At 44.6% G+C, this 26,676-nt stretch overlaps 1 protein-coding gene across 2 annotated transcripts in view; it reads left to right on the top strand.

Annotated features, from left to right (window-relative positions):
* Positions 1-26,676, top strand: part of DOCK2 (dedicator of cytokinesis 2) — a 677,690-nt gene that overhangs the window by 185,472 nt on the left and 465,542 nt on the right. For both annotated transcript variants that reach the window (XM_066591098.1, XM_066591097.1), the window contains exons 16-21: positions 3,337-3,409; positions 3,493-3,596; positions 6,348-6,531; positions 8,325-8,422; positions 12,389-12,478; positions 15,073-15,173. In XM_066591098.1, coding sequence (XP_066447195.1) covers positions 3,337-3,409; positions 3,493-3,596; positions 6,348-6,531; positions 8,325-8,422; positions 12,389-12,478; positions 15,073-15,173 — 650 coding nt within the window. The remainder of the gene's footprint in view (positions 1-3,336; positions 3,410-3,492; positions 3,597-6,347; positions 6,532-8,324; positions 8,423-12,388; positions 12,479-15,072; positions 15,174-26,676) is intronic.

The raw sequence follows: 26,676 nt of genomic DNA, 5'->3' as shown, positions 1-26,676 counted from the left end.
TCTATATCAAATTGTGATACACTGTGTATATGTATGTTATATATATATATATATATATATATATATATATATATATATTCCTGATGACTTGTTTAGTTCTAATCCCTTTCGTGCTTTTCTCATGTCTTCAGATACAATGATATCATTCAGCTCCTGTAGGTCGAATGGGACAATGTTTTCTATAATGACAATTAGTATATACTGCCCACATACAATACATCAGTAAATTAGTGCCTAGTTTTCAGTGATCCATTACATAGTGCCCATTTCATGTTGAATAAAAAGTGTCAGTCATTAGTTCTTATAGCCCAGAGGTAAGTGGTAACTGCTTTCAGTTTATAGTAATCAGATAACTTTCCTTCCTTGAATTCCAAAGTCCTTAAAGTCCTTCCAGGGACTGATAAGAGCTTCTTGAAAGTTGATCTGTATAGTGGCCAGTGCCTAATGCTCTAGTGAGGTAGTGTTCACAGCACTATAACTTTTAACTTTAGGTATTGGCCATTCCAGTGGCTCATAAAAGCTCACACATTCTTCCATTGATCTCTACACCGATTTGTGCTTGCATAAGGTAACTAGAAATGTATGCAAAAGATGGAGAACAGGATGGTTATGGGTTAAGTTGTCAGTGTTGTAATGTACAGGATGTCTCAAAAGTGTGGAAACATCCATAGAGAATGAAAACAGTTTGGCATACAGGGATACAATTTTTCATACAAACTCTGGAGGAAGGGGAAAAGCCTGTTAGGCCATGTCACCAAAATGACAGCCATTTTGAATATCTATCAAAATGTTTAGACATAATTTGCTGTATGGAGGCACAGCTTACCCCATATTTTTGAGACAGATGATGAGTGCTACATTGTGGACTCTTGCTGAATGAGACCAGAACAGTGATTGCTAATGCTTAATTCCAGATTATCAGCGATACAATCTGTTTCTTGGAATTTGGAAAGAAGTTTGGCAACTGCACTGTGGGTAATGGAAGGTTGGGTGGTATTGATTCAAATCTGCTGTGATAACACATGGGCTTCATTCACCTGACATAAGGACAATCTCAACACATTCTGCTTGGGATTATGCCATCATTCACATTGCCTGTAATGAAGATAAATCACTGTGTTAACATGAGAACGAATTAAGTTATGTGAAAATGAAGCACACCATTATTTTTCTGGTGAAATTCTCTGCCAGTTTGATATATCTCACACCTACCTGTGCACTGGAAAAATTGAATCCATACTTAAATCCAAGATGGCAGCATTCAAAATGGCCATAATTTTAGTGATATGGCCTAACAGGCCTCTCTTAGCTTATATCCAAAAGTGTATCACTGCCTTCTAGGGATGAGCGAGTATACTTGCTAAGGCACTACTCGCTCGAGTAATGTGCTTTAGCCGAGTATCTCCCTGCTCGTCCCTGAAGACTCGGGGGCCGGCGCGGGATGGGGAGCTGCGGGGGAGAGCGGGGAGGAACGGAGGGGAGATCTCTCTCTCCCGCCCGCTCTCCCCTGCTACCCGGACGAGGGACGAGCAGGGAGATACTCGGCTAAAGCACATTACTCGAGCGAGTAGTGCTTTAGCGAGTATACTCGCTCATCCCTACTGCCTTCCAAACCATTTTCATTTTTTATTGGTGTTTCCACACTTTTGCGACACCGTGCCTAAATGCATGTTACAATTACGAAGCAACCCCATCACTCAAGTATATATGTAATGTCATGTTGTGCTAATAATGGAAGTGATTCCCTGTCTTTTACTGTGTGCCTTCCCTGTATTTTGACAAGATAGTTCCCATGAAGAGCAAGAACCAGAGGGTATATAATATTCCTCAACAATGTTTAGAGAGTACCCGCACTTTCACTTCGGAGCACTCCTCTCCGTCAGAAGTTTTTGGCTCCTTCCAACAGCTGAAGATGCTTTTGATCTTTGAAATGGGCAATTAAGTTAATTAGTTCAATATGTGCTATTTTCATGCTCAAATGCGCAAGAAAATAGATCATGCTACGCAGAGGCGTAATTTGGAGCTGCGGGGCCCCAGTGCAAAATCTGGAACTGGATCCCCAACTATAAAGCTTCATTGATAGTATTGGTTTGCAATATGTGATAGAAAGACTTGATAGGCCCCTTAGGGCTCCTGGGCCCAGGTGCGACCACACTCTCTGCACCCCCTATAGTTGCACCCCTATTGCTACGTTTTTTTTTTCATGAACGTGTGCAAAATACACGTATGTGAACCAACCCTTTAAAATCGATGGGTTCCATGCTCTGTATACTGTAAATTTGCGCACAAGTACATCTGTGTTAATAAACGCTCACATTGCGCTTGTATCAGTAGAAAAAAATCAAGATGTTAAAATGATATTATGCATGTTGTCTGGTATTTAACCTTTCCTCGGACTAGCTGTACGATTGATATGTGAGAGGCAGTGCACACCGGCTTGACATATTCTGCTTACCTTATTATTCTCTTTATTCCTCCAGTGAAATGTCAGTCTTCTGTAAGGTCCCCTGAGATTTCCAGAATGACTGAGTCATTGGTATAATCTCCTGCATGCTCCTTGTGTCTTATTCTTGTGGCTGGAGCTGCAAACAAGAACAAAGTTTACCCTATCAAGTATATTAATGCAAATGCTAGAAGTGAGCCTAAAGCTAATGATAACCCATATTGACTGTAGTGTGCTGGGCACTAGTGTATTGGGTTGTCAGTCACACATTATCACATATGTATTGTAATTCAACAAGTAAATGCAGGTTGCAGTAATTTAACAAAAAGTAAAAAAGCTCACTAATTGGATAACCGGACTAAGTTGGATGGCAGTTCATTGTATACACTGGTTTTGCATTGTTTTCCTGCATTTAAAGGGTTTTCTGATTGCTCCAAAATAGGAAAATAGTAAACTTTGTCATACACTCACAACAAAAATTATTTTCTGATCCACCAAGGCCAATCAATATTGTAAACCATCCCTATAGCCAGTAGGGGTTGGCTACTAATACGACATGACATGATGTTATAGTAGATGACCATCATCTGATTAGGACATTTGGGCTGGTAGAGGCAGGGGAATAGAGCAGAATTTCTAAATGCAGCATATTACAAAGTGTTTTATTTTCCTATTGAGAGGATTTCAGGTTTTTGGAAGATCCCTTTAAAAGCTCATATAGCAGTATATTTAATTATTTTAAATCTGTAGATATCTTACCTAAAATTGGAGCCAATGCTATCAGAGACAAGTAGGGAAATGTCCCGTGTAAATGAGCCTGAAAATGTTCCTTTGTGTCTTTTTATTGTGTTCTTCTGGCAAACTAACTTCAGTTACATCTAATTTTTTTAAAGGTTGCCGTTCCAATTGAAGAAATGCAAAGAATACACCTGCGGTTCATGTTTAGACACAGGTCATCTATGGAATGTGAGTGGGGCTTCATGTCTTTTTGGAATGAGCTCTTTATTGTAACTGTTCTCCTATATGTTATCCTATTTTGTTATCCCCAGCCAAAGACAGAGGAGAGAGGAGCTTTGCGATGGCCTATGTGAAGCTAATGAAAGATGATGGGACAACGCTGCACGACGGCTACCATGACTTGTTGGTATTAAAGGTACATATGAAGCAAATTACGTACATTTAGCAGGCTTTATGATTTTAACAAATTCCTACTTGTTTTGCATTAAATTGAACAGACAAATACCCTACTTATATATACCTACAGAGGTATGAATGTTATCTACATAAGTGCAAGTACAGAAGAGAGCTCTCACTTACAGGGATTGTTGGAGATTAACCTCTTAAGAACCAGGGTGTTCAAAAGGACCAGATACGTTTTAGGGATTTTACCCATGTGGTGGTTTTACGGTCCAACCTTTTCTCTTCAGCTACCAAAATTTTTGCTGCGTTTTTATTTCCATGACACAAAGGACAATTTTTATACCTTTTTTAACAGACTCTTTTTTCAGTTTTTCTTTTAACTTTTATTGGGGTAAAACGCTATAAAAAGTTGTTTTTTTTACATTTATAATTATTTATTTTTACAATTAGTATATTTACACTAAAATAAAGTACAGGAACGGGAGGTGGTGAGTTCTCCTTCAATGGAAGTGTTCAAGCAGAGGTTGGGCAGACATCTGTCTGGGATGATTTAACCCTTTCCAATCCACTGTCTGGCGTCTAAAGACATTATGATTTAAGGCTGTACAGCTCCGATGTTGGAAGACATCCGTCGGGGTTCTCTTACTGTATATTGCCAGCCTCTCTGCTGTCGGAGCCCATCCAACATGTCACCTCATGCAGTACTGGCTTTAGCCAGCAGATAGCAACATTGTATAACAGCAGAAAAAGAGTAAGCCCCCTAGAAAAACCAAGATACAAATTGGATTGGAAAGGGTTAATGATACTGCATTTAGCAGTACTCGATGACCCTGGAGGTCCCATCCCACTCTTGCATCCTATGACTTCCTCACCAAAACCCATAAATCTTATTGCGGATTTTGACGAGGAATTGCAGCCATTTTTAATTCAGCATCAAAATCCGAATGGAGACTTGCGGGATGCAGAATAATTGCTCCCGTGTAAAAGGTCTCATAAAAGTAAAAACATTCCAAAGTTATTAACACATAAAGTTACATGTCAGAATTGAAAATCTAGACTGTGTCCACAAGGCCAAAACTGTCTGCGACTTCAAGGGGTTAATAGAACATGTGCTGCATTGTGTTCTATTATCACTGGCTAGTGTGAATGTTTCTCCCTACCACTGCAGTTTCAGTTTGGGATTATAAACAGCCCATTGAACTTGAAAGAATGTTTTGTATATGCACTTCTCCTCAATACTTAATCCTCAGTCCGTGACTGGTCAGTTCATCAGAGGAGATTTATGTTTGCCAGCACTGATCCATTGCAGAGGACAGTGTGATTATTTCTTGTTTTATTGTTCTATACACGCTGAGCGATCTTTCTTTATTACTACACATTTTTTATATGTTTTTTACTTTATGTTCCAGAGGGACTCTACATTAGCACTTCTGGTTAATTAAATTATACCTCCAAGCTACCGAAACTGGCTGCTGTGTTTGTTTCAGGACAATGCACTTACACAGTGTCTGATTTTCACCTTCTGTATAACAGAACACACAACACTTCCAGTATCTGAAGAGAAACATCAGATGGTCCATCCATTTACAGCAATTTATAATCAGAAAATGGTGTTATTTAAATCAGGCTTTTATAATAGGCATACATTTATTTAATTTTGGCATTTAAAAAAAATTATATATACACCTGTAAGGGGGCCGCCCTCTTCTAGCAAAGTGTATCCTTGGACTACTATCATGCCAATGAAGTCCCATATGCAAAGGATTTGTATGGAGCTGGCTTAGGAGCTGAGCCCACTCCATTCATGGCAGGTGTTGGCTGTCAAAAACAGCCAATGCCGGCTGCAGCAGCCATGTTCAGAGATAACTTCTATCCCTGCCATTAACCATTTAGATGTCATCTGTGGTCAGTGCTAACCAAGGTATTTAAATGAATTGACATAGGGAGGGGCTCGGCTTTATCCCTTTTAAGCCCTCCCTATAGCAGGATGTAATAGAATGCCAGTAAAAGTATAATATACTGCAATACTGAAGTATTGTGAACAACTGATCACCCTTTGCCGCACCTCTGGAACCCCTGTCAAGCAGCTGATTTTGCTGGGAAAAGCAGTTGACAATCAGGCCTTTCCCCTGAAATGACTACTGTAGGGGAAATGTCACGGCCATTGAAATTACAGAGCAGGCCGATAGACGGGAGTCCTAGGAAGATGCCCCACTCTTTGATGTTTATTTGAATTAATAGGGTATGGGTTGCAATAGGAGCAAGGGTTCAGTTCTTGGCACAACCTCTTTAATGTCTGTTCTGTTCATATATCATTTAGCTTCTTATGAAATTGCCCCTGGTTTGTGCATGCGTGAGTGATATGGAAAGTAGTTTGTGAACTGATGTGGGTCATAGAGAATATTTTCTCAGATCAGTACTGCTAAATATGTAAGCAGCGCCTCCTCATTTACTGCCTGTAGTTGAGCAAGAATAGCAAGAAGAGATAAGGGACAGAAGATAGTAACACAAGACCGCAGGATCAGACTATCCAGGATTTGTTTATAGTCTGTAACCATGGATACACATAGGTCTGCTGAAGAGCTGTATACACAAAGCACTAAGCTATTGTTAATCATGGATATTTTCAAAGTGGCTTTTTATTTTTGATATTTTGCATGTATTGTAACAGTGAATAGAAATTATTTGCAAAAGTGTGTGTACTGTAGCCTTCGAAGAGAAAAATGTTGAATTCTCTCATTCGTGGGATTTGCATCTTTTTCAGGGTGATAACAAGAAAATGGAAGATGCCGGCACTTATCTGTCCCTTCCTTCTACTCGTCACCAGATGGACATGAAGAGTTCAACTTTCAGCAGAAGCAACAGCAGTTCTGGTGGACTATCCGTTAGTTCACGTGATGCTTTTTCAATTTCGACACTTGTATGTTCAACCAAATTGACACAAAATGGTAGGCTGCTCCCTGTTACTGAGAAGGAATGATTTATATAGACACTGGATATTTACAGCAAGGCCTCTTTGTGGAATCCACACTAAAAATCCTCAAAAAATCCCTGTCATTTTAAATTTGGCTTAATAATTCCTATTATAAATGAGCTGCACCGACCACATTACCCTGTTCGGTGTTATAACTTTCCAATAGTTTTAATGTTTTAATTCCTCTTGCTTTTCAAGATATTGCTTGCTGTCACAAAATAATAACTCTAAGCGATGTTAAATCCACAGCATGTCAATTTATGCTGCAGATTTATAATGCAGATTCTACTCCTACTAGATAATACTAGCAAATCTGCAACTTGTGAATATACCCTAAAGAGCTAAAGCGAACCTTTCACCAGTTTAGGAGCCACTAAAACACCATAATTCCATTATACAGCTTTGCCTTTCTAAAGATACCCCTTTGATAACTGACCATTTGAGGACTACATACAGTAGAAAAAGTAGTTTGAACATACCACCCATGAGTCTGGGACTGCAGCATCGGGTGCATGTGCATATGAAGCCAAGGACAGAACACCTTGCTTCACTGCTCATGTACTTGCTCGTCTTCATTGCTTATTTATTTTACTTATTTACACCCCTCTGTGTTTCATATAGTGCTATAAAATAATATAATATTTTGTAACTTTTATTACGCAGTGAAAACCATTTGTTTGCTGTAACTGAACTACTGCTTTAAAAGGACACTAACTTTTCAGACAAGTTAGGCCGCCTGCACACGAGTGGAAATTCTGCGGTGGGATTTCCTGCGAAATTTCCGCTGCTGGAAGCCTGCATAGGATTGCGTTAACGGCAGACGGCAGCGAAATATCGTGCGGCAAACAAATCGCGGCATCAAACAGCCGGAGCCAGCGGGCGCGGGTGAGTACGCGCAGGTCCCTGCAGGCGCTCGGGTCGGGTCCCGCAGAGAGAATCCTCACCGCCGGATCCGACCCGCCCGTCTGCAGGCGGCGTTATGCTCATCTTATAGCCTGTGTCTCATCAATCTTGTAATATACTTTCATTAAAAATGTTTGTTTTACTATTATAAATAAAGTTTAAAGTGAAGCCCCTCTGCAATCCACTGCTTGTTGTAAGGCATTTAGATTCTCTAGCACGTGGGATGTTAGCATGTCTTCTTAGCTGTAGGGGAGGGGCTATTTTCACAGGCTCAGCTTCCCTGTGCTCACACTGCTCGGCATGCTGTCAGATCTGCAGTCAGTGTGTGCACAATCTATGCATTTCCTGATGTCAGATTTACCTAGCCGGGTATCTCTCTTGGCTGCCTTGCTAGGTTTTATGTGTTTGCATTGTTGCAGTGTGTGTATATATATATATATATATATATATATATATATATATATATATATATATATGAAGCTGAATGCCTAACAACAGGCAGTGAATTGCAGAGTGGCTACACATCAAACTTTATTTACAGTGTTAAAACAAAAGCAGTTAGTGAAAGTATATTACAAGTTTGATGAGACACACACAAGCCATTAGATGAGCATAAGTTGTCTATGAAGTTAGTGTCCTTGTAAATGAAAATTTCAGGCTCAACTTATATACTGTGTTATGCCAAGTGTCAGGCCTCAGTGAACGGTGCAGATAACTCACCCTCTTTATTTTTATGGATGTCATCTATTGTACTGTTTATAAATTGAAGAGTTCTTTGTTTATATCTAGATGTACAAAATTGTAGATTTCTGCAGATTAATTAATACATTGGTGACATGGTACATATGTTCCCTATTGCTTTAGTTGGCTTACTTGGACTTCTGAAGTGGCGCATGAAGCCTGAACTTTTGCAAGAAAATTTGGAAAAACTGAAGCTTGTGGATGGAGAAGAAGTTGTAAAAGTATGTTCTTTGTTAATATAGACTGTGTACAAAATGCTTTATGTCTTAAAGGGGTTATCCAACCCTGTAAAATTGACTGCCAATCCTCACAAAGACCATCAATAGCTGATTGGTGGGGATTGCTGCCAATCAACTAATAGAAAAGGCAGTGGGGCTTGTAGGAGTGCTGTGGCCTCTTCAATATTGACATCTGAGCATAATCATGCTCATACTGCAGAACGCTGTACTATTTATCGTGCTGTTTTGAGTGCCAGAGGCTTGTCCCATTGAGGTGAATGGGACAAGCTTGTAGTACTCAGAACTGCGGTTAACAATTATACAATATTCTGCAGTACGAACATGATGTAGAGGTTGAGCAGACTGCAACGTTCCCATGAGTGCAGAGGTCTCTTCAATCAGCTGATCGGCTGGCATCCCAAGTGGCGGACCTCCACCAATCAAATATTGATAGCCTATCCTGAGGGTAGGTAATTACTTTTACAAAGGTTGGATAACCCCTTAACGGATTGCTATTTGATGACGTGAGACTCATGAAAATTTTAATTGGATATTTGTTAATCGAAAATTCATCAATCTGCTGATGTACAAGAACATTGTTATCAGTCATCTTTTTATAGGGCGAGAGAGACAAGAGTCAGGGACAAAATACTGTAATGTAGATAGATTCTAATAAGCCCATCCACTTCTCTTATGTAGGTAATATTTTTCCCCTGCTCATTTTTACTCACAGGGATTAGTTTTATGATGAACATTAAAGAGATATTGCAAAAAAAAATGTAATTATTCAAGAGTCCTTCAGATTTCTCAAGGTTAGGTTAACGCTTATTACTTAAGTTTTATTTTCCTTTCCGACTACCGTGGCTCGGGGTAGCAGGGAACACATGATCTGGATATCCCAAGTATATCCCTATACACAGATCCCTTGTAAGGCTGTGTTCACACTACAGTCAATCGCTCCATCAAATTAGACAGGAAGAATAGTGCAGCATACAGTGCTATGCTTCCTGTCAAAGCAACGAACACCATGACGGACCCCCATGGATGTCATTATAGGTTAATGAGGTCTGCTGGGTGCCATTTATTTCCATGAAGGGACAGGTGAGGCACTGGCGTCATGCTTACTGCTGTAACGGAAACTATGATGGTAGTGTGAGCAGAGGCTAAGGGGTCATTATTCACATGGGCATATGTGTGCTTGGTTCATGAGCTATGCAGCATCTTTACTATATATATATATATATATATATATATATATATATATATATATATATATATACACATGTATGGTGCATATGTGGAGGGGGGGTTGCGTGGGGATTCACTTTTTTTCTTTATGTGCATAAGAATCACATGTAAAAAAATGCATGTCCTCTATATCACAATGGAAAACAATGGGGATCATGCTGTTTGTATTATGCGCATGAAAAATATGCATGTATTACAGACCAAAAATACGTCCATAAATCACTGTTAGCACTCATTGACTTATTGAAACTGTCCAAGGCCTCCTTCACATGAGCACTATTGCGTATGTTTTTGTGCGCAAAAAAATCATCCATGGGAACTGCAACCATTAAAACCCATAGGCTTCAATGGTTGCACTCACATTGGCTAATTTTCTGCGCACATTTTCACTGCTGGCAAAAATACGGGGCATTCTCAGTTATGGTCCGCATTTGTGTCCCTGAGGCTCCATAGGAGTCTGTGGTCTGCGCAAATGCACCCTTATACCAAAGAAATTATGCTACTCACAGCGCAGTTTTGCAGTGTTAATCAATAACATCGGGGACTAATTAGACTCGCCCTCCAGCTGAGTAGGATGACCCGCCTACTCATTAGAATTCCCCGCCTGTTTAGACATGGTTTTGGTGTTTCTTGCGCAAATGTAAATAGGGCCGGCAGTGGGACAAAGAACAGTAAGGAGCATGGTCCCAGTGACCACAGGACGGGATCAGCCTCCATTCAGAGTACAATGACGTCCTCCTCTGGCACGTGATTACACCTACGCTTGTTTGAAGACGGCCTGAGGGTAACGTCACACGAGTGCGTTGTGTGCACATTTACACAATTGTGGGGAAATCGAAAACACTGCGGACTAATTAGGCTGCAGAGCATTTTAAATCACGGCATGGCTGTGTCTTGCGCCAATGTGAACGGTCTCCGGCAGAACAAAAAGTGCAGTAAAATGCGTTAAAATGCCCTTGATAGCGCCACCTTCTCTGTGCAAAAAGTCATGTTATCACAGACATTTTTGCACATACGCCCCTGTGAAGCCGCCCTATCACTGTGATCGATAATGTAGATGTGAGGACATACGACTACACAGGGAAGACGGTCTTTTCAGCCTCACTCTTTGTCCTCACACATAACGGCCAGAACACTGATGTAGTCAGTGCGGTGGCCCAATGTGGTTCATGGCAATCCATAACTTACTGCTAAGATGCTGTCATAAATATATGTAGGCATGGAATGGAAAGCTGGGTTTGTAAGGGGTTAAGTTCTATGGAAAAAAATCTAATTCACGTGGTCAGTTTTCCGCAGTGAATCTGCAGTGTTTTATAAAAACCTCTACGGATTCTAATTTCACATCATGTCTACTTGTGCTGCAGAATGCAACCCTTGAGTCTTCGCAATCTAAAATGCAGCCAAATCCACAGCATTTGCGTGCGCATTTGGCCATCGCGAATTTCCAGCAGAATTGCTGAGTCTAAGTATTGGGTGTTGCGTATTTGAAGCCATACAAATCGTGTGCATTTGTGCACGCCAAGAAACTCCCAACCATGCTCCTATTCTTTGAAGTGGGCAAGAAAGTTAATTCGCTCCATATGTGCTATTTTCGTATGCGAATGCACAGGAAAGTACAGCATGCTGAGTATTTTTTTGGCGCAAACATAATGTGCACGCAAAGGGCACTTATTTGAACTAACCCATTGAAATCAATGGATTGTATTCACTGGATATTGTGCACACAAAATTTTGCGTGCCCCCAAACACTGCGCAAATACGTTCATGTAAAACATGCCTCAGGGCTTATTAAGACGGGCGTATATCAGTCAGGTTTTCATGCCTGGCCAATATACGCTGCCCTTCTCTGCAAGGGGAGGAGGCAGCACGGGACGGGAGCAGTGCACTGAGCTCCCGCTTCCTCTCCGCCCATCGCCACTGTTTGCAATGGGAGGGCTGGAACGGGGGCGAAGGTAAGTCCTGCTTCCGTCCCGCCTCCCATTGCAAACAGTGGCGAGGGGGCGGGAGCTCAGTGCACTAGCACTATAGAGAGGGGCAACGTATATTGGCCGGGTGTGAAAACCCAACCGATAAATGCCCATCCAAATAAGCCCTCATGGTGTTTTTCCTGAAGGCTCACTCACTGGGGTGTATGTGTCTCGCACATATTTTTCATGCGTGTAATATGCAATACTGATGGCCCATTGATTTCTATTGGGCCACTCAAGCCTGCATTTTTTTAATGTGCATAAAATAAAACGCAGCATTCCCAAATGTGGTGCGTATTACGTGCATGGTGTGTACCAATATAGGTAATTTAATATATGCATGTATATGCATATTTGCTGCATTTTACACCAGTGAAAAATATGCGTGCAATACGCTAGGCACATATGCCATACTATACTATATGCCAGTGTTTCCCAACTCCAGCCCTCATGCAGCCCAACAGGTCATGTTTTCAGAGTATCCTATAAAAAGAACACAATTACATCACCTTCGCAATACTGAGGACATCCTGAAAACCCGACCTGTTGGTGCCCTGAGGACAGGAGTACTATGGAGTTGCCATATACTATACAGCTATTATAGCTTGTGTTCTGAGCAGTAGCTATGTGACATTCATGGAAGGATCGTGTGACTTTGTAATCCTTGCAGAATGAACTGATTCAGACAATAATTTTGCGCGGTGTGAGGTCCCCCTCCTTCGTCTTACTAATGTCTGCACTTTGCGTCTTGCAGTTTCTTCAGGATACTCTGGACGCCCTGTTTAATATCATGATGGAACATTCCCACTCCAACAAGTATGATATACTGGTCTTTGATGCTTTGGTAAGAATGTCTCTCCTATTCGTCTCGCACCTTCTAGATCTTTGAAGAATGTGATATGATGAGGCCATTAGTGAAGACACTGCGTGCCAAGACTAGCAATTGTTATTCACTGAATCCCAAATATGTGCATCATTTCTAACGAGCTTCTGTAGTCTGCAGATAAACCAATGAAGACAGGACAAAATGCCTTCTAATTGGACATGACAGGGATTTCTCATTTTCCGCATAGCATTTCATGGATTAGTGGAGCTGTATTTGCAGCGAGTGCCTCTAGATATGTACTCAGACATCGCCAATCACAAGTGTTTAATGATACAGGTCACTTACATTATTTTATATGAAAGCTGCACTTGTCACATAAGTGTATAAGACACAGTGTAATGTTCATACTTCAGTAGGAAAAAAAATGTGTAAGTCTTCTGCGTCATGTATAACTCTGAATGGAGCGCGTGTTCTTGCGCTACTGTACTTTTCTTGCACTCCCGGGCCCATTCATAATGGTGCGGGAGACATCAGCGCCGATTATGGACCAGCCTAATTAGTCCCTGATGTTAGCAATTAACACAGCAAAATCACGCAGTTACGAGCACGGTTTCGTATGGACAGAGTGCGCATTTGCGCACCCCCCATATACTCCTGGCCAATGTACGCTGCCCCTCTCTGTAAGGGGAGGAGGCGGAATGGGGCGGGAGCTAGTGCAGTGAGCTCCCGCCCCCTCTCCACCCTCTCTTTGCCCTTCGCCACTGTTTAAAAGGGAGGGGGCGGGGTGGGGGCAGGACTTAGCTTCACCCCCATCCTGCCCCTCCCATTGCAAACAGTGGTGAGGGGTGGAGAGGGGGCAGGAGCTTAGTACACTAGCTCCCATCCCATCCCAGGAGCTTAGTACACTAGCTCCCATCCCATGCCGCCTCCTACCCTTGCACAAAAATAGAGCATGTCACATATTTTTTCCCCCCACAGGAAATCTTTGCACAAAAACATAGAATATGACGACACTTATTGAAATCAATGGGTTCTATTGTCTACATTTAAAACCCTAAAAGCTTTGAGGTTTTCCATGGGTGCTCTACTTAAGGAGAGATGATACCCTCCAGACCCACATCATAGACCTCTCACCAGCTGAGCGAGAAACCTACAGCACACTGATGAGGGGCAAAACCCCCGAAACAGCTGCCTGTGTGGTTTTCCGGCTTGATTTTCAATTCCCTATCATTGTTATAAAGACCTGAATAAAGGATCTGACATTGATTTGCTGGAATGCTGCCATCCAATAGGTGGCGCTGCAGAGGTATTGTTCTATCTTCCTTACATACATGCACAATTTATGTTACAGGTGGGGTGCTGGGGGTCTATTCTTGGCTCAGAGCCCACGTAGAGAAGATGTTTTTAAATATATTTCTGAGTTTTAATTATAATATGACACAAAATTGGATCCATGAGTGAGAAGAGAATAATAGAGGAAGTTCAAGGATATATTTAAGTTTTTGGTAATACACTGTGTTGTGCCTTAGAAGACATGGGAGGTATCTCCTAGTTGTTTTATTGAATTTCTTTGTCATGCATCACCATTTATCGGCATAGCAGTAAATATATTGTGCCTGGTGTGGAGGAAATTGTATGGCTTATGCAATGGCTTTTCCAATAATGCAATCATAAGGCTTCCTTCTGCAAAACTTTTTCCATAAAAACAATTGATGGCAACTTTAGAATGAAGGATCACCAACAAACTATTTTTTGATCTCTTTTTATAAAACTTTTTCTTGGAAAAAGTTTAACCCCAAAAAATGCAATTCTGGCATTCTGTATTTTTCTCCCTAATGGCATTCACTATAAGGGATAAAATATGCATTATTTTATTAGACCAGACTTTTAGGAGAGTGTCAATACCAAATATGTTTATTTTTTGGTTTTGATTCTTGTTATGTGAAAAATTGGAAAAGGGTTTTTTAAACTTTTTAATATTTTTTTAAAAACCCTTTAAATTATTTTTGCTTTGTGTTTGGTCCCCATAGGGACTTTTGCACGTATTACCTTCTGGGTAGAGAGCTAGTATGAAGATGTGTTGTTATTTCCTGCATAACAAATGAATGTAGGAACAGCTTTGCAATTAAAAAGCCAAAAGGGCCTCAGTCAGGGGCGTAACTATAGGGGATGCAGGGGATGCTGTTGTACCCGGCCCAGGAGCCTTAGGGGGCCCATAATTTGCCTTCCTCTGGATCAACAACGGGGTTGAATCCGGCTGAACTAGATGGACATTGTCTTCATTCAGCCTAACATACTGTGTTACTATGTTAAGGCCTCTCTTCTCCATATAGGGAGCCCAGTACTATAAATAAAGCATTATAGTTGGGGGCCCTGTTATAGATTCTGCATCGGGGCCCAGGAGCTTAAAGTTACGCCTCTGGCCTCAGTCCCTTCGTTCTCAGAACTGACCCCTCCTTAATGCTCATAATGTTATGGCATATCCCAGCAATATGCTATAACATTATGAGGTGAGAATACCCGTTTACTATAACTGTAAAATCTGTTTTAATTAATGTTATGCTTTACACTGATTCATGTTATTTGCTGATTTTATTTAATTCTATTTGCAGATTTACATTATTGGATTAATTGCAGATCGGAAATTCCAACATTTTAACACGGTTTTAGAAGCCTACATAAAGCAACATTTTAGTGCCACATTGGCTTATAAGTAAGTTTTCTCATTAACCCATTCATTGCCAAGTTGAAAGCTTATAACCAAGTACCACAATATTGCATGCTTACTCCACTCTTCCCCATCCTTTTTTATCATCAACCACTTTTCCAGGGACCTTAAAGGCTATGTACATCTTTGCACTCCTTTTTTTTTAAAAATCTGTGTGTTTCTGGAAATTAAGACATTTGAAATTGGTTATCATTAAAAATTTCTGATTGTTTGGCTTCTATGCTTGTATTGTTTTTCAAGACACAGCAGATTGGACATTGGAGGGCTAACAGATTAGCAGAAGCCATCAGTGAGAGTAAACTGACATCTGCTTCTTATGACCATCCCCTAACCTACTGCCCTGTTGTAAATGAGCATGCTATGAGGGGAACACATTAAACAGTGAGGGATCTCTGAGACACGTCCACTGGGGGGCTTTCTGTCAGTTTGTGTAAAGGCCCATTTACACTGGACGATTATTGCTAAAACTATGCTTATCGGCGATCGTTTTAGCGATAATCGGTGCGTGTAAATGGGCGCGGGGCACCCGCATTTCAGACTCTCTTCGCTGATCGTTAAAATCATGTGAGCTTGATTTTAGCTATCAGTTTTATCAGTCGTTCTCCACGGGGGAGTGCTGATAGCATTGTTTCGCCAGTGGAGAACAAACGATCTGAGCGCAGCTAATAGCCTCGGGCTATCTTTGAGCGATTATCTGCTCATGTAAATGGACCTTAAGTCTACCACACAGGGAAGTGCAGTCTATGGAAAGCTTATATGTCATTGTTGGTTATAGTCACTCCAAGTCATAAGTAGTAAAAGATGATACCAAACCTGTCATATGTGTAAAGGGAGAACCCTTATTACAGTGGTTCATAAATGTGAGAAAATGCTGATCATCTTGCTAGTCCCAATGCCCTAGCACCCACCTGAGCAAAGTGCAATTAGGCTCTGAGGTCATCTCCCACCACCTCATCAGTTGATCTAGAGATAGCACTGCATTGTAAAGAATTACACCATGCTTATCTGCTCCACCACCACCAATCTCTCCCCACTAGTAAATGGAAGGATAGCATTGTGTAGGTGGGCATGGATACACAACCTCTAACAGGGGAGAGGGGGAGCTGAGCTTGTACTCCTTTATGACATAGACCAATGCTAGGAACACCCCCAACTATAAATCTCAATGGAGAACTTAAGGCAATGCACATTTGAGGCTTTTTTAGATGCACGAAAACGAAAACTCAATAAAAAAAACCAGATAAGTGCATCATTTTTTTCTGCAGGGACTTAGTAATATGTGTGTGTATTGATTCTTCATGCACAAAGGTTCCCATAGCCTTTAAATCTAATAATTGTCGAAGGGGTTGTCAGATGACAGTTTTATTTAAAAACAGCTTCCCTGTGGAGAAAGCATAAAAAGGAGTTAATCGTCCCATGCCAAAGGGTCATAAGTGAGTATAATCATTCAGAATTGTTCAATTTCCCACACTACTACGGGAATTGGAACGATAGTCATTCCGTGTAAATGCATGCAGCGACTGAACAACTGAGCTAGAATTGTTCATTTGTTCAGTTTTCTGCATGCATAAAACTGAATGATGAGCAGTTCAGTGTAAATTGCAGTCGCTCACTTCTGAAGAACTGTCTGCTTACTGTGAATGGAGGCGGGCGGGGAGACAATGCTCCCACTGTGCTCCACCTCCATGCCAGCAGCTCTCTGAATTATGCCAGCGATACTCGCTCCTTTGTGATAGCACGGGAGTGAGCACAACTGGGACGAGCCGTCGGCAAACGCCCTGTGCAAATGGACCATTATCCACAGAAAGCCTGCTTACTTGATTCTATTTCTGTGTCTCTAATAAAGTGGCCATTCAGTATAAATGGAAAACTGAATAAATAAAAACTCGTTTGGGACATAAATACATTTGGAAGGAATTACCTGACCTACAATGATATATTGTTGATCACTGTATATTGTATGTATAATGTATGGTTAATTGATGGTCAGCAAATAGAGATGAGCGAACACCAAAATGTTCGGGTGTTCGTTATTCGGAACGAACTTCCCGTGATGCTCGAGGGTTCGTTTCGAACAACGAACCCCATTGAAGTCAATGGGCGACCAGAACATTTTTGTATTTCGCCGATGCTCGCTAAGGTTTTCATGTGTGAAAATCTGGGCAATTCAGGAAAGTGATGGGAATGACACAGTGACGGATAGGGCAGGCGAGGGGCTACATGTTGGGCTGCATCTCAAGTTCACAGGTCCCACTATTAAGCCACAATAGCGGCAAGAGTGGGCCCCCCCCCCCCCCAACAACTTTTACTTCTGAAAAGCCCTCATTAGCATGGCATACCTTTGCTAAGCACCACACTACCTCCAACAAAGCACAATCACCGCCTGCATGACACTCCACTGCCACTTCTCCTGTGTTACATGCTGCCCAACCGCACCCCCTCCCCCCCACAGCGCACACCAAACTGTCCCTGCGCAGCCTTCAGCTGCCCTCATGCCACACCACCCTCATGTCTATTTAGAAGTGCGTCTGCCACGACGAGGGACCGCAGGCACACACTGCACAGGGTTGGCACGGCTAGGTAGCGACCCTCTTTAATAGGGGCGGTGCGATAGCCCACAATGCTGTACAGAAGCAATGAGAAATATAATCCTGTGCCACCGCCATCAGGAGCTGCACACGTGGGCATAGCAATGGGGAACCTATGTGCCACACACTATTCATTCTGTCAAGGTGTCTGCATGCCCCAGTCAGACTGGTAATATGCACCTTAACAGTAACCGCGTTGGTGGTAATGTGGTGGTGACTGCGGACCTAGTACCACGGTTGTATTTTGTTGGTTTTCGGAATGTGGCCAGGATTAAGTGGGCCGTGGCGGGGGGGATGGTGGGGGGGCTCTCTTGTAGTGTCGGTAAAGGTGAAATTCTTGGACTGCCACCAGACGAACCAATGCAAAGGCATTTGCCAACAATGTTTTCCCTGTTGGAGGAGGAGGGGGATGTTTTTGAGGCACTACGTGTCCTCTCCACGTGTCCGTGGTTATATGCACCTTAACAGTAACCGCGTTGGTGGTAATGTGGTGGTGACTGCGGACCTAGTACCACGGTTGTATTTTGTTGGTTTTCGGAATGTGGCCAGGATTAAGTGGGCCGTGGCGGGGGGATGGTGGGGGGGCTCTCTTGTAGTGTCGGTAAAGGTGAAATTCTTGGACTGCCACCAGACGAACCAATGCAAAGGCATTTGCCAACAATGTTTTCCCTGTTGGAGGAGGAGGGGGATGTTTTTGAGGCACTACGTGTCCTCTCCACGTGTCCGTGGTTATATGCACCTTAACAGTAACCGCGTTGGTGGTAATGTGGTGGTGACTGCGGACCTAGTACCACGGTTGTATTTTGTTGGTTTTCGGAATGTGGCCAGGATTAAGTGGGCCGTGGCGGGGGGATGGTGGGGGGGCTCTCTTGTAGTGTCGGTAAAGGTGAAATTCTTGGACTGCCACCAGACGAACCAATGCAAAGGCATTTGCCAACAATGTTTTCCCTGTTGGAGGAGGAGGGGGATGTTTTTGAGGCACTACGTGTCCTCTCCACGTGTCCGTTCCATGTAAGCAATAGTAGCACTCAAGACAGGCCCCAGTAACAATTCTGAAGCAGCAGTATAGCGGGAGCGCAGTCTTCGTTCCATGTAAGCAATAGTAGCACTCAAGACAGGCCCCAGTAACAATTCTGAAGCAGCAGTATAGCGGGAGCGCAGTCTTCGTTCCATGTAAGCAATAGTAGCACTCAAGACAGGCCCCAGTAACAATTCTGAAGCAGCAGTATAGCGGGAGCGCAGTCTTCGTTCCATGTAAGCAATAGTAGCACTCAAGACAGGCCCCAGTAACAATTCTGAAGCAGCAGTATAGCGGGAGCGCAGTCTTCGTTCCATGTAAGCAATAGTAGCACTCAAGACAGGCCCCAGTAACAATTCTGAAGCAGCAGTATAGCGGGAGCGCAGTCTTCGTTCCATGTAAGCAATAGTAGCACTCAAGACAGGCCCCAGTAACAATTCTGAAGCAGCAGTATAGCGGGAGCGCAGTCTTAGTTCCATTTCAGTAGCCTTAGTATAGCCAAGGCACAAGTGAGATTTATGTAGCTAAAGTGTAGGCCAACCCCACACACCTTTCTGTACCATGAGTGCAGGCGAAGAACATAGAAATTACTATGATTACACTGTAGGTGAGGGCCCCAAAAAATTGGTGTACCAACAGTACTAATGTACCTCAGTAAAAATTGGCCATGCCCAACCAAGATGGCAGGTGAATCGCTTTGGTTAATGTGGCTTAAGTGGTAACTAGGCCTGGAGGCAGCCCAGTGTAACGAAAAATTGGTTCAAGTTAAAGTTCCAACGCTTTTAAGCTAATTGAAACTTATAAAAATTGTTCTGAAAAATTATTTGAGTGAGCCTTGTGGCCCTAAGAAAAATTGCCCGTTCAGCGTGATTACGTGAGGTTTCAGGAGGAGGAGCAGGAGGAGGAGGAGGAGGAATATTAGACACAGATTGATGAAGCAGAAATGTCCCCGTTTTGGATGGTGAGAGAGAACGTAGCTTCCATCCGCGGGTGCAGCCTACGTATTGCTTAGGTATCGCTGCTGTCCTCTGGTGGAGAACAGAAGTCTGGGGAAATCCAGCCTTTGTTCATCTTGATGAGTGTTAGCCTGTCGGCACTGTCGGTTGACAAGCGGCTACGCTTATCTGTGATGATTCCCCCAGCCGCACTAAACACCCTTTCCGACAAGACGCTAGCCGCAGGACAAGCAAGCACCTCAAGGGCATACAGGGCTAGTTCAGGCCACGTGTCCAGCTTCGACACCCAGTAGTTGTAGGGGGCAGAGGCGTCACCAAGGATGGTCGTGCGATCCGCTACGTACTCCCTCACCATCCTTTTACAGTGCTCCCGCCGACTCAGCCGTGACTGGGGAGCGGTGACACAGTCTTGGTGGGGAGCCATAAAGCTGGCCAGGCCCTTAAAGACTGTTGCACTGCCTGGGATGTACATGCTGCTCGATCTACGCACATCCCCTGCAACATGGCCCTCGGAACTGCGCCTTCTGCCACTAGCGCTGTCGGCTGGGAATTTTACCATCAGCTTGTCCGCAAGGGTCCTGTGGTATAGCAACACTCTCGAACCCCTTTCCTCTTCGGGAATCAGAGTGGGCAGGTTCTCCTTATACCGTGGATCGAGCAGTGTGTACACCCAGTAATCCGTCGTGGCCAGAATGCGTGCAACGCGAGGGTCACGAGAAAGGCATCCTAACATGAAGTCAGCCATGTGTGCCAGGGTACCAGTACGCAACACATGGCTGTCCTCACTAGGAAGATCACTTTCAGGATCCTCCTCCTCCTCCTCCTCCTCCTCCTCCTCCTCAGGCCATACACGCTGAAAGGATGACAGGCAATCAGCCGGTGTACCGTCAGCAGCGGCCCAAGCTGTCTCTTCCCCCTCATCCTCCTCATGCTCCTCCTCCTCCTCCTGTACGCGCTGAGAAATAGACAGGAGGGTGCCCTGACTATCCAGCGGCATACTGTCTTCCCCCGCCCCCGTTTCCGAGCGCAAAGCAGCTGCCTTTATGGTTTGCAGGGAATTTTTCAAGATGCATAGCAGAGGAATGGTGACGCTAATGATTGTAGCATCGCCGCTCACCACCTGGGTAGACTCCTCAAAATTACCAAGGACATGGCAGATGTCTGCCAACCAGGCCCACTCTTCTGAAAGGAATTGAGGAGGCTGACTCCCACTGCGCCGCCCATGTTGGAGTTGGTATTCGACTATAGCTCTACGTTGTTCATAGAGCCTGGCCAACATGTGGAGCGTAGAGTTCCACCGTGTGGGCACGTCGCACAGCAGTCGGTGCACTGGCAGCTTAAAGTGATGTTGCAGGGTGCGCAGGGTGCGCAGGGTGGCAGCGTCCGTGTGGGACTTGCGGAAATGTGCGCAGAGCCGGCGCGCCTTTACGAGCAGGTCTGACAAGCGTGGGTAGCTTTTCAGAAAGCGCTGAACCACCAAATTAAAGACGTGGGCCAGGCATGGCACGTGCGTGAGGCTGCCGAGCTGCAGAGCCGCCACCAGGTTACGGCCGTTGTCACACACGACCATGCCCGGTTGGAGGCTCAGCGGCGCAAGCCAGCGGTCGGTCTGCTGTGTCAGACCCTGCAGCAGTTCGTGGGCCGTGTGCCTCTTATCGCCTAAGCTGAGTAGTTTCAGCACGGCCTGCTGACGCTTGCCCACCGCTGTGCTGCCACACCGCGCGACACCGACTGCTGGCGACATGCTGCTGCTAACACATCTTGATTGCGAGACAGAGGAGGAGGAGGAGGAGGAGGAGGAGGGTGCTTTAGTGGAGGAAGCATACACCTCCGCAGATACCACCACCGAGCTGGGGCCCGCAATTCTGGGGGTGGGTAGGACGTGAGCGGTCCCAGGCTCTGACTCTGTCCCAGCCTCCACTAAATTCACCCAATGTGCCGTCAGGGAGATGTAGTGGCCCTGCCCGCCTGTGCTTGTCCACGTGTCCGTAGTTAAGTGGACCGTGGCAGTAACCGCGTTGGTGAGGGCGCGTACAATGTTGCGGGAGACGTGGTCGTGCAGGGCTGGGACGGCACATCGGGAAAAGTAGTGGCGACTGGGAACTGAGTAGCGCGGGGCCGCCGCCTCCATGATACTTTTGAAGGACTCCGTTTCCACAACCCTATACGGCAGCATCTCAAGGCTGATGAATTTTGCGATGCGGACGGTTAACGTTTGAGCGTGCGGGTGCGTGGCGGCGTACTTGCGCTTGCGCTCCAACAGTTGCGCTAGCGACGGCTGGACTGTGCGGTGCGAGACATTGGTGGATGGGGCCGAGGACAGCGGAGGTGAGGGTGTGGGTGCAGGCCATGAGACGGTCGTGCCTGTGTCCTGAGAGGGGGGTTGCATCTCAGTGGCAGGTTGGGGCACAGGGGGAGAGGCAGGGGTGCAAACCGGAGGCGGTGAACGGCCTTCGTCCCACCTTGTGGGGTGCTTGGCCATCATATGCCTGCGCATGGTGGTGGTGGTGAGGCTGTTGGTGTTGGCTCCCCGGCTGAGCTTTGCGCAACAAAGGTTGCACACCACTGTTCGTCGGTCGTCAGGCGTCTCTGTGAAAAACTGCCAGACCTTAGAGCACCTCGGCCTCTGCAGGGTGGCATGGCGCGAGGGGGCGCTTTGGGAAACACTTGGTGGATTATTCGGTCTGGCCCTGCCTCTACCCCTGGCCCTGGCCACCGCACTGCCTCTTGCAACCTGCCCTGCTGATGCCCTTGACTCCCCCTCTGAAGACCTGTCCTCCTGAGTAAGCGTTGCACACCAGGTGGGGTCAGTCACCTCATCGTCCTGCTGCTCTTCCTCCGAATCCTCTGTGCGCTGCTCCCTCGGACTTACTGCCCTTACTACTACCTCACTGCAAGACAACTGTGTATGATCGTCATCGTCCTCCTCACCCACAGAAAGTTGTTGAGACAGTTGGCGGAAGTCCCCAGCCTCATCCCCCGGACCCCGGGAACTTTCGAATGGTTGGGCATCAGTGACTATAAACTCCTCTGGTGGGAGAGGAACCGCTGCTGCCCAATCTGAGCAGGGGCCCGAGAACAGTTCCTGGGAGTGTTCCCGCTCCTGAGCAGGTGTCATTGTAGTGGAGTGAGGAGGCTGGGAGGAAGGAGGAGCAGCAGACAGAGGATTCGGATTTGCAGCAGTGGACGGCGCAGAACTGCGTGTTGACGATAGGTTGCTCGAAGCACTTTCTGCCATCCAGGACAGGACCTGCTCACACTGCTCATTTTCTAATAACCGTCTCCCGCGTGGACCCATTAATTGGGCGATGAATGTGGGGACGCCAGAAACGTGCCTCTCTCCTAATCGCGCAGTCGGCTGCGACACACCGGGATCAGGAGCTCGGCCTGTGCCCACACCCTGACTTGGCCCTCCGCGTCCTCGGCCGCGTCCACGTCCTCTAGGCCTACCCCTACCCCTCAGCATGCTGTATTACCAGTGATTTGATTTAACAGGCAGGAAATAAATTGGCGCAAGACTGCAGGCCAAATATAATTTTTGCCCTTTTGGGAAAACGAAAGGCCCCACTGCCTCTAGTGAATGAATAATCTAAGTTTAATAACTGTGCTGTGTCCCTGATTATGTGTCACAGAACGTGAGGGTAGCAGAGTTATTATAACTCTGGCAGAGCAGGTATTTTTTTTCCCCAATTAAGGAAAGCAAATGGCGAAGCCAGCAGTAAAGCGTAGCTGGGTGCGTATGATTTAGCAATGTTTTTCACGCAGCTCACACGTGTCCACAGGCGTTAGGACGGACAGAGGCTGGACAAATAGATTTGTTTTCAGTTTTTTCCCACCAAAAGGCAGCACGGCGTATATTCAATGAACATGAGAAGTTTAATAACTGTGCTGTGTCCCTGCTTATGTGTCACAGAACGTGAGGGTAGCAGAGTTATTATAACTCTGGCAGAGCAGGTATTTTTTTTCCCCAATTAAGGAAAGCAAATGGCGAAGCCAGCAGTAAAGCGTAGCTGGGTGCGTATGATTTAGCAATGTTTTTCACGCAGCTCACACGTGTCCACCGCCCGTAAGGACGGACACAGGCTGGACAAATAGATTTGTTTCCACTTGTTTTTCCACCAAAAGGCAGCACTGCGTATATTCTATGAATAATAACTGTGTTGTGGCCCTGCCTATACAATTCTTTCCCTGCAGTATCAATGGAGGGTGGAATGCTCTGCAGAGGCGATTTTGAGAAGCCCAAAAAAAATGCAGCACAGCTAACAGCAGCCTGGACAGTACTGCACACGGATAAATATGGCCCTAGAAAGGACCGTTGAGGTTCTTGAAGGCTACACTCACTCCTAACACTCTCCCTGCCTATGCAGCACTTCTGTCCCTAATGCCGGGTGCAACGCTCTGCAGAGCCGATTTTGAGAAAAAAAAAAATGCCACTGCTAACAGCAGCCAACACACAGCTATCAGTGGCCCTAATAAGGACCTTTGGGGGGTCTTGAAGCCTACACTAACTACCAATTCTTTCCCTACAGCAGCTCCGGTATAAACAGCACTGTCCCTCATCTAACTCACACCGCATCTGAGGCGAGCCGCGGGAGGGGCCGACTTTTATATTAGGCGAACACCTGATCTCGCCAGCCACTCACAGCAGGGGGGTGGTATAGGGCTTAAACGTTGCAGGGGGAAGTTGTAATGCCTTCCCTGTCTTTCAATTGGCCAGAAAAGCGCGCTAACGTCTCAGGGAAGGAAGTGAAAGTAACCAGAACACCGCATGGTGTTCGTTACGAATAACGAACATCCCGAACACCCTAATATTCGCACGAATATCAAGCTCGGACGAACGCGTTCGCTCATCTCTATCAGCAAAAATGGAAAATATTGAATATATATTTTAAAGATTTTCTAAAAGCATTAAGGAAATGATCTAGCTAGGATTTGGGAAGCAGCTACATGAATTACCATAATTGATATGAATATTATTGGGCACGCACATAAAAGTGGCGTGCATTAAGGCCTTGTGTACATTAGCATTACAATGTCATGCACTATTTTAATACTAGTAAATGGTATCACTGGTGCACTTTCTATATCATTTATGTATTCTAAGTACCATAGAAAACAATGATAAATATCTCTTTTGGGGAGATTTACTAAACTAAAGGACCAAAATTCTGCCTCTATTTGAACCCAAAACATTGGTGTAAATGCCTTGCATCATATTTATGATGTGTTTTAGACACTTTCTGTATGTTGCTTGCAAAGGGACGTGGTTTATTAGGAAAAGGGCAGCGTTGTAAATGCAAAACCATGTGCCAGAACTGTAAACTCAGCCAATTGATAGGTGGTATAAACTTAAGGCCCATTTAGACAAGACGAGTGTCAGGCAAACGATGCCCAACACTCGTCCCCGCACATATTAGCTCCTGTGCTACTGCACAGGAGCCACTATCGCTGGCTCACAGTGTGGCGGCAGCAGGAGATTTCACTCCTCGCGCTCCCCCGCCCCTCTCCATTGACATAACGTAGCGGCTGTTCAATGCTGAACGGCTGCTATTTACACTGAACGATGAGCGATCAGCTCATCATCCATTGTTTATGCAGCATAAATGATGGACGATGAGCAGATCGCTGATCGTTCAGTGGATTTTGAGTGCAGGATCCCGCACAGAATCTGCCTGTGCCCACGACCACGGACAGTTTTCTTACTGGTCCGGATGCAGTGCGCGTCTTCTGCGTCCCAGCCGGATTTTCTTTGTTCTGCGCAGTGGATGCCGTCCCGAGGTGCCCCGCACATACACAGTCCTTTTTATTTTTTCAAAATCTCCTGCTTTCCACAGTGTCAACTGTGGTTGTGCCGCGGATCGGACGGCTTCCATGGACTTCAATGCTGTCCGTGTGGGAATCCACACAAAATGCAGCACACTGCAATTTTTTTTCCTGATCTGCACGCTGGAAAAAATTGACATCCGCATGCTTTTAATTGTTTTGCGGATGCTAATGCATCCCGATGGGTGGCTTGATTTGTGGATCTCCTACGCGGGTGCCCCATGTGGGTTTCACAAATCAGGTACGCCGATAGACATTGGGCCTAATAGAGGGAGTAAAAACAGGCAGTAAAGCAATAATGATAAAGCTGGATAAGTGGACACATTATGCAAACATTTATGTGGGCAGCAATTGCAATTTGTTTCAATAGACAACAGAATTTATTCAAATGAGCATATCTTTGGTCTGTGTGCTCTGTGTCTTTCATGGACCAATGATAGCCTACAGGACTGTACATACCGATGGTCTGTGTGAAAAAAAATAGCCACATGTCCTATTTTTGTCAATACGGGAATATGGCATGCAATGTACACTCCCTATTCAAATTGGATAGGACACATACATGATGTCTGATGCAAGTCATGCCCAAGATTCTTGGGCGCAACTCACATATGGCAATGCCAATCCAATTTAACAGGAATAGACTGTTGGCTATTAACCCCCTCACCTGCCGTAGTATACCAAAAACACAAACTCTACCCTAAACCAACCTTATGACATTGAACCCAACACTTTATAACACCAACTGGAAAATTTTAATTAGTATAAAATATTTTTTTTTCTAATTTTGTGTTGTCTAAACCTGGGCTGCATCTTATAGTCCAAAAAAATAGATTTTTCCGAGTTATCATCAGCAGATCTCCCCATAAGACTCCTCCAAGGTTCTTTCTTCTTTGTCTCTAGTAAAATATAGAATTATCCAACATTCTAACTTCTCCATTTGAACTGTCGTGTCCTTAAGAACCCCATCAAAACCCACTGCCTGCCATTGCATGGGGCTCTGAATTTGAAGCATGAGATATAAGTTAGTGATGTTAATCGCTCTACTTCTTTAAACCACCAAGGAAATGTTAATCAGCATGTAATGTTTTTTTTCCTGTCTT

This window comes from Eleutherodactylus coqui, chromosome 2, assembly GCF_035609145.1.
Source record: "Eleutherodactylus coqui strain aEleCoq1 chromosome 2, aEleCoq1.hap1, whole genome shotgun sequence".
Classification (NCBI taxonomy): domain Eukaryota; kingdom Metazoa; phylum Chordata; class Amphibia; order Anura; family Eleutherodactylidae; genus Eleutherodactylus; species Eleutherodactylus coqui.
Note: the sequence above shows the minus strand (reverse complement) of the source record. Positions and strands in the feature narration are given on the sequence as shown.